The 9,214-nt window shown below is 38.0% G+C and overlaps 1 protein-coding gene across 3 annotated transcripts in view; it reads right to left on the bottom strand.

The window, feature by feature from the left end:
* The window catches only part of LOC107094958 (ALK tyrosine kinase receptor-like), a 506,212-nt gene that overhangs the window by 82,564 nt on the left and 414,434 nt on the right, over positions 1-9,214 (bottom strand). For all 3 annotated transcript variants that reach the window (XM_015390903.1, XM_015390895.1, XM_015390885.1), the window contains 2 exons: positions 4,111-4,239; positions 2,396-2,499 (listed from right to left, as the gene is read on the bottom strand). In XM_015390903.1, the coding sequence (XP_015246389.1) occupies positions 2,396-2,499; positions 4,111-4,239 (233 nt within the window). The remainder of the gene's footprint in view (positions 1-2,395; positions 2,500-4,110; positions 4,240-9,214) is intronic.

Consider the following 9,214-nt stretch of genomic DNA (forward strand, 5'->3'; position numbering starts at 1 on the left):
GAAATCAAAGGATTGATGGTTCAAGCCCCGGCTCCGACTTTCAGTGTTGTTGTGTCCTTGGGCAAGACACTTCACCTGCATTGTCTACTGATGGTGGTCAGAGGGCCCGGTGGCACCAGTGTACGGCAGCCCCACTTCTGCCAGTGAGCCCCAGGGCAGCTGTGGCTACAATGTAGCTTGCCACCATCAGTGTGTGAGTGTGTGTGTGAATGTGTGAATGAATGTAGTGTAAAGCTCTTTGGTCAAGTCTCCTGACTTGAATAAAGGCGCTATATAAGTACATGCCATTTACCATTTACCAAAGCTGGCATATGCTGAACTTTATATGCATTTTTTCAATTTTGGGTGTATACATAGCATACTCATAACAAGTCCAGAACTTATGTCCAACGACAGCCTAACTTATGCATAACGCATGGCACCGTAATGCCCATAAATGATGGACAAGCATCATTTCATGGGCATTATGGAGCATCAGTTAAAGCTGCTCATTAGGGGAACAGCAATGCGCCTGGAGGCACCCGGTCTACATAAAGATATGTCTAATTGCGCTGTTAACCTGCCTGCTGTTAAGAAAAAATAGAAAAAGAAAGAAAAAAGGTTTGGTGACGCAGAAGATCCAACGTCATGTCTGCTAGGAAGTTTGTTGGTGGCTGTGGGTGTGAACGCAGGGAGGATCAATCACACTCACCTTCTTGCTCACCCTATACCTATAATGAGCATGAAGTCTGAAGGAGTACTGAGGGTTTTCTCCTGTGAACCCCCTATTATACCATAACGCTGCCAATACCCCATTATTCAGTACCCGGAAGTTAGAAACATGTTCAGTGATCGTCTGGAACACGTCAAATACGCTGATATATGTTGGAGATAAATTCTTGATAAGTTACGAATAAGTTATGCACACGTTACTCATGGGTTTTGGATAAGCTGGACACCACAACTTATGAGTTGTCCTCTTTCTTTGCTGTTTAATACTCAGATTTAGTCATTCAGATTAAATAATTCTAGCTGGATATGCAATTATTTCTAGAAAAAACAAACAAACAATAAAGGCATTATTTGGATAATATCTGAAGCTTAAATCAGCAAACAGCTGACCTGTTAGCAGTAAAGGGTAATTTATGGCATTGTTCATAAAAGATTTGTTTAAAGCATAATATGTTCAGTGACAGACTGCTGCACCCTAAATGCACCAGGGAGCGTTATCACAGATCCTTCCTATCAGCAGCTGTAAGACTTTATAACCATCACTGTTCCCAACAACCTCAATAAGTTGTTACATTCATGCTGATTTTGTACAGTTTCTACCTTAGTCAGTTATATAACATGATGCTATTATTTTGCACATCTCTGATGTTGCTGCTATTTTCAAATACCCATTACTGTAAAAATGTCCATAGCTGTATATTGGTTATATTCTGCAGGTGCACAATATTTATATTGTTAAAACACTTTTCAGTACAGTATTTTATTTGTTTATTATTTATCTCTTCATTATTATGTATTCTTATACACTTTTCTAAGGTACAAATTTGTGTGACCATTTTTTCTATAATCTTTTTGCTGCTGTAAACACCAGAATTCCCCTATTGTGGGAGAATAAAATGGCTTTCTATTGTATGCTAAATTCTGACTTTAACAGCAACTATTCAAGTTGATCATGTTTTCTCCTCTGTTTCTGTACTCGGGAGTGAGGATCAATACAATGACATTCAACTATTTTTGAGAAATGATTTGGGAGTTTGGAAGAAACAGATTCTTTTTTGACCACCTTTGTATTTTCTCTGAATCAAGTATTGTACAGAATTTAAGGACTAGAGAACTGCATCACTCCTTGGCCTTGTATTTGGCTTTACTGTCCCTCAGATACTTTTCCATGTCTGAGAAGTTGACTTATTTAATCTTCAATCACATTGTGAGTCACATTGGAGTCAGATGGGATGGCCTTTTTTGCTCAAGAAAGGAAGAAAAAGTGATGAAAGTTTCACGGAATGGTAAAATAGTCTCTGAATCCCCCAATGGCTTGATGCAGGCCCTCTGGCTCATTTCGCCTCCCCATTTTGAGTGGCTCTGTGCAATCATTAACATGACCCTGCTGCGATTCTGTCCAATCAGAGGTCACTAAGTTCACCAACATCCTTCCCTTTTTACCATACTTTCTCTCTCACACATACATTCTGATACAGCAAAGAAAAAATAGAAGTTTTTCCAGTTGGAGTGAGAGAATGGTAAATGCCTGCATAGACCCTCCTTGTTAGCACAAACACAAGTTTTAACTATTAAAGAATTGAATAGACATGTTTTTTTTCCACAGAAACTAGAAAAAGTAATGGATAAAGTTTTGGGTTTTAATATAAACCACTAATGTAAAGTAGATACAACATGGACTCACCGTGCAGGGAGAGTTTCTCAGAGGAGGAGGGAAGAGTGGACTCTTCAGCAGCGCTGAGCTACGCTGACCTTTGGACTGGCTTCTCTCAGTTGTGAATGTTGCCCCTTTGCAAAAAAAATAAAAAATTAAGACATGGATAGAGAAATAGCATATAGACAGTCAAGATAGATATTTTTATATGTGCCCCTAACAAGGGACACTTTTTGTCACTGTCTAAAATGAAATCCTACCTATCCGTGCTTGTTTTAGATCTTTTAAGATAAACAACATGACTATTTCTTACGTGAAAGAAATGAGCAGGGAACAACTTATTAAATTCAGGTTTGCAGACATTTTTCCTGTGTTTGGTAGAATTGCCTTAACACTGCTTGACTTGAGTTTAATATTTTAGGTATAATTCCACAAACACCTTGTTACATGTGCTCTGTATTATATCTTAATAATCTTCGAACCTCAAGCTGATTTCACTCTGTGAAGTCCATCACTACGATCTGCTGTAAAAGATGAAAACAACATGATGCTGCCAACCCTGTACTTCACTAACTGGATGAAGAATTGACACTTGAAAACATTTTACTCTCTTTTCCCTTCAAATGTAACAATGCATATTATAGCCAAAGAATTTTAAATTTATCAGATCACCATAAATGTCTGCTAAATGAGCTTCTAGTCTATACTTTGATTTTTAAGTTGCATTTGTATTGCTTTCTTCTTCTTTATTGCATATGATGGAACTCTCTTAGCAGTTTCAGCGTCTTTACAAGCTATTCTGATTTTCAATAAGCAGCGAACATGTTCATCTCTATGACACAGAACCTGTCTTCTTGTTGACAGATAATGTATGATGAGTGGATAATTCATACTGATGTATAATTGAACTCATCACCTTTGGGCCTCCAGGTAATCTATTCAAGGTTCAAATTAGACTTTACGTTGTCTTTCTTGATAAATTTGTTAATTCAGTTAAATCTTTTAACAATTTTACTCGAGAAAGCAACATGCTTGAGGTGTAGCCTTATAATGCATCTACAGTTATGCCTTAATTTTAATAAACCTTTTCCAAAAGTCATGGCATCATGGTATTGATGTCCCGAAACAGTTTTTTGTTGTTGTTATTAAGCCAATAGAACTGACCCAAAACAAGAACATCTTAATCTGTTTTCATGCTAAACAATGAGAGGAAATGGCAACCTGTATTTTTATAACATGCATGTAAATATTACTTCTCAGCTGTATGCAGTGGGTTTAAATAATTATTGCTTTCACAAAACCCCTCTAAGTTTATGTGTTTTAATAATCTCCCTATGCTTTTGTGGACCTCTGATTAAACTAAAGGGTCTAATCAGAAACCTTGAGAATGATTGAAATAACTGCCACAGCGAGGTTGAATACAATAGATTTATTTACTCCAAAGAAATCAAATATATTTTCAGCAGGCTGAGGCGGACATTCTGCAGCCTCTTAACCCCAGTGGGATTCTGTTTGTTCCAGTGCTCTGACCTCTGATCAAGGCAAGATATTGTGTCTGGTACATCTGCAGTCTCAGTTGTTCCAAATTCACAAAGTCAGTATGTTCAAGGTTAGCTTGTGTTGTTTTCAAGTTTTAAATTATCAGGTTTCCACTGTTTGAAGTCCATCTCTATAAGGCTGAGCTACACTTCTAAGAGCCTGCAAATTAATGTTAATATCAGATGAGGGACACGTGTGATACAGACCTGATGAGGGGCAGCTCTGTCTGCTTCCTTTGAATGGAGATCTTCTCCAGGAAAGACTGCGGCCTGGAACTGACTGCCAGCTGCAATCGCCCTCTTCAAAAGAGCAGTAGCTACCATTAAGAAAGCGCCCTGGAAAGAGATACAAGAGAATACTTTATTGATTTATATATATATGATGAAAGAAGAAAGTAGACTTACTGTATCACAGCCAGACATCCAAAGGGAGAATGAACAGGGACCGGTGATCAAGCAGTTTAGTGACATGTAAAAGTTAAAAAAAATAAGTGCAAAAAGGGTGCACAGTAACTGCTGAAAGGATCTGATGTGGTGATGAAACCTGGGAATGTAGTGTAGTCCTCAGACTACTCAACACAAAGTGGTAGATTAAGAGGTATAAAGCTAGACTGCCTGGGAGGAAATTAGATATCATGACATAATGTCTTTTGTGCAATACGACAAGGATCTGAAGAATTTGACTTACTGAGATTTCATGACAAAGCTGGGAATTTGACGTATTAGTAGTCTATGAGAAAAGATGCTGAATATCTGAAATTTCATGGCTGTTAAACAGACATATTGGACACAAGCAGCTCAAGCAATTTTAATAACGGAACCCTTGTTTACAATAGTAAGAACATGAGTAGGCACTTTCACACCTTAACGATTTAGCAAGTGTATACCTGACGTCCCAGAATCTTCTAAAACGCTTTTTTTCAATTTTGGCCATATACTTAGAGTATTCATTAGTCCAGAGCATATGTCCAACAACAGCCTAACTTATTGTATCCATAACGGACGGCAGCGTGACGCCCATAAAATGTCATAAGCCAGTGTCTTGAGGGGGGCAGCAATGTGCATGGAGGCGCCCAACCTGCATACAAAGATATCTACCAAAACGCTGCCAATTTGCCATTATACAGTAGCTGGAAGTTAGAAACACGTTCAGCGGTCGTCTGGAGCATGTCAAATACGTTGATATGCATTGGAGATAACTTCTTGATAAATTACAAATAATTTATGTACACGTTATTCATAGGTTTTGGATAAGCTAGATGTCACAACTTATGAGTAATTTACACTTGACGTATGTCAAGGATCAGATAACGATCAGATGTGATTCAGCGTCCTCATAACTTATACAAAACTATCCCATAACTCATCCAACGTATGCCAGCGTTTTTTGCCAGATTTTTCATACGTTTTGCATATGCTTTCTAAATCGTCAAGGTGTGACGGGGGTTAACGTTGGTTCAAGGAGAGCCGTTGCTCCTCTGCATCTTGAAAAGGCATTTTAGGTTGCTGTGGCATCGGATTAGACTATTATTAGTATTAACTATTATTAATGAGACATGTCCCATTAGGAAACCACCCAAAGGCACATCTGAAAACTGCTTTATGGTGTGTGGTCCCACTTTTAGGCATTATTGTGGTGAAAGAAATTCTAACCCTCAGGGAATTCATTTCCCACAAAACTGTGTATATAATAAAGTTGTTTCTGTTGCTGTTGCATCCAGAGGCATGACAGGAACAAGGAATCACCAGCAAGATTTTGCCCATCGAAGCAACGCTCTTCTATGTCATCCATTGGACCAGAGGTCACGGATTAGCGGATCTCAGTCCGGATCCGGAACCAGCTGCTGGCTAATCCGGAGCCAACCTGATTTAAAACATTTATAAATTACTGCATGTTGTCCGACAACAGTGTCTAACTTCACTTGCTACCCTTCTCCTGTAAATATGGTAAAGCCCTCTGGAGCAGGCTGTACATGATACAAATTAGCCAGTGAGCTGTGTCAGTCAGAGCTGGTGCTGTTAGCTACTTTTAGACACAGCAGGCAAACATGTGGCAAGCCGGTTGGTGGGAAAGAAGGAGAAGACGATGAGAAAAACAGAGCAGAGAAAGTGTGGACTGCTGGAAGAAGTGCCGTGACAGAAACGTGCAATGGTGTGCTCAAAGATGGCCCTGCACATTTTGTGTATGTGTGGCTCAACCTACTGCTGTGAAGCAGGATTCTCCACCATGAATATAATCAAAACTAAATATTGATTTAGGCGCATGAATGAGCACCTTGATATGTGCTTTAGAATGGCTTTGTCACCATTCAAACCCAGGTTTAAAGCCTTGCAGGTTAGCCTAAAGCCCACTGCTGTCATTAAGCCATAAAAAAGAACGAAAAGAATAACAAACTGTCAGTTCAGGTGTTTTATAAAATATGTGAATCAGGAAATTGTCTATATTCTGTTTAAAGTAACAGATTATAATCAAAAATGTCTCTGGACCTTTACTGGTTGCTGATTTTCTTTATACTCTCTTTGATTCAGAGAGTTCTAAAGTTTATACCTGTTTTCGGTGCTCCGGGTGCTTTTACAGGGTTAGTACATGCCTGCAGATTGGTCTGTGACCCAATAAATTCCAACCTGCAACAAAATGCCTATTTTTTGACACCTTTTGTTGGTCTCAGAATACAATAAGGCGGGTGGTCAAAGAACAAGATTTAAGCCGCTCTTTCCTCAGGATTGGACCATAATACCACAACCCCATTCCTTCTTTAGGCTCAATTTCTTGCTTTTGTCCAATTTTACCCATTCCAAAATGCTCACTTGCTGACTAATATATCCCACCTACTAATAGGAGTGCATAAAGTTAAGTCTGACTCTTGTATCCTGGCTCTAGCCAAGGTGTTCCCCAGAACAGGCTGGAATGTGTTGTTAGGAAACAGGATGTCTGCATTTCCCTCTTGAACCTGTTATCCTGTGATCCAACACGGAAAACACTTAAGACAATGGGTGATGAGTAATGAAATATTGAATGTCTAATTTAATCAAAGGCACTACATGCTGTATACAGTAAAGTGGATTTATTGGTTGTTGTTTTTTGGATCGACTACTTTTCCTATCAGCTTCTACTTTTTTACATTAGAATGCTTAAAAAGAAAAATACTTTAAAAGGGAAGAATAACAAAGTAACAATAAGTACTTCCAACCGTGTAGTGCCACAAAAAAGGCTATTGCTCCAGATGAGGTAATAACACACTTAGCTAAAAGCATTGCACTCTGTTTTTATTCATCTATTGGCAGCATGAGTTTTGGGAAAACGATCCACTTCTTGTGCGAACAGAGTATTTCAGGTTAAAGTACAGTTTAAAGTGTTCATTATCACCACCTAATGTAAAATCAGTAAACCACAAAAAGCCACTATTCAGCCTCAAGAGTTTTTAAACGCTTATTCTAAAAGCTGAGAAAATTAAAACTTTGTTCTTCAAGGATTTTTGAAGGTAGTTTGTAAAGAACAACTTAGGTCACTTTGAAACCCTGTTGACTCTCTATGAGTTGATTTTTCTAGCTGCAATCAAAAACCTTGTACCATTATTACTGTTTGTGTAACACATGTTTAATTGCGAAGAGATTAATATTGCTGAAAGGGCTGAACATCCAAAGCAGCTCAGTGGAAAAAGTTAGTACTTCTCTAATTCATTGCAGTTTCTACTGGGACCAACAGGTAAACAGTCCAATGTTGAAGGCTGATTATAAAATGCTTTCACACTGTAATATGTCTGTCTGTCTGTCTGTCTGTCTGTCTGTCTGTCTGTCTGTCTCTCTAGTATAATAAATGAAGATTAAATGATTACCCTCTGATTTTAATATCATATACACTGATGACAGCAGACTGGAGGTGAATCCTGGTAAAATGTCAAGCTCTGCACACTTTATCCACTGAAATTAGACCGACAAGAAGGATGATTTTAACCAGAAATATAGATTCTGGTTTGTGACTGTTCTGGTACCTGAGCAGTTACAGAGTTCAGAGATGTCTGACTTATGATGCTTGCGTAAGGAGAATAAACAAATCACCCAAGATCCATGGAGTCTTCTTACAATTTGTGCGGTTTGTACAAAGACTGTGATCAACCATACCATTTAAACCACATATAAAGTGAAGAATATCATTCACTGGGAAATCTTAGAATAAAACCAAATAGTTACCTAGTGCTTACAACATTCCTTCTGTAATCTAACAGAGAAAAATTGAACTTCATTTATATTTAATGATGAAGCATTGCTGTCTTTTACTTGAACATAATATCAAGATCAAAACTTTAGTTTCAAAGCTCTATTTCAAAGTTAACTTTATGGTACTCTGATCTCAAAATTCTTGTAGAGACTTTTAACAGAAATCATAAAAGAGATCTGCAGACCAGCAGAAGCCTTTTTGAAATGGTAATTTCAAAACAACAACAATTCACATAATTTCAATATGTTCATCCCAAACTAAAGCTAATGTTAGATTACTCCATAAAAACTACACATATAATAAATATCATAGTCCACTTTGCCTTGTGACAATAATCAGCTTGTCTAACATAAACCACTCACTATGAGATATTCATAAAAAGGTAAAGACATAACCTCAGCCATGCATACAGTATGAATAGAAACATCTGGGATGGTTAAGTATTTATAAATGTCACAATATGAAATCAGCATGTGTGAGGTGTAGGGTACAAAAATCCAATAAGTTAATGATATTCTAGCCTTAACAACAAAAGCAAGCCTTAACACTTCTCACTCCCTCAGTGTCTTCATTAGAGTTTATTCTAATATAAATAATAAAATGTAAATTATTATAGGCTGCTCATTGGAACAGTGGGTAAGCGCTGCAGGCTTTTCAACAAGAAGGTTCTTGGTTCAATTCACAGCCCAGATTCTTTCAGCATGGAGTTTGAATGTTCTCCCTGTGCATGCATGGGTTCTCTCTGGGTACTCCAGTTTCCTCCCACAGTTCAAAAACTGACTAACTGTTTAGTTAATTAGCCTCTCTAAATTCTCCTTAGGTGTGAATGTGTATAGGAATGGTTGTTTGTCCTTTTTGTCTCTGTGTTGCCCTGTGATGGACTGGCAACCTGTCCAGGGTGTACCTCGTCTTCCGCCCATAGACAGCTGGAGATAGGCACCAGCAACCCTTGTGACCCCTCTTGGGATTAACGTGACGGAAAATGGATGAATGGGTATATTATTATTAAGAAACTGCAAAAAACCAGAAGTGAACTTAAACTGTCCCATTTGGGCAATAATATATATATATATATATATATATATATATATA

The sequence above is a fragment of the Cyprinodon variegatus genome, unplaced genomic scaffold, assembly GCF_000732505.1.
Source record: "Cyprinodon variegatus isolate N-32 unplaced genomic scaffold, C_variegatus-1.0 Scaffold21, whole genome shotgun sequence".
NCBI lineage: Eukaryota > Metazoa > Chordata > Actinopteri > Cyprinodontiformes > Cyprinodontidae > Cyprinodon > Cyprinodon variegatus.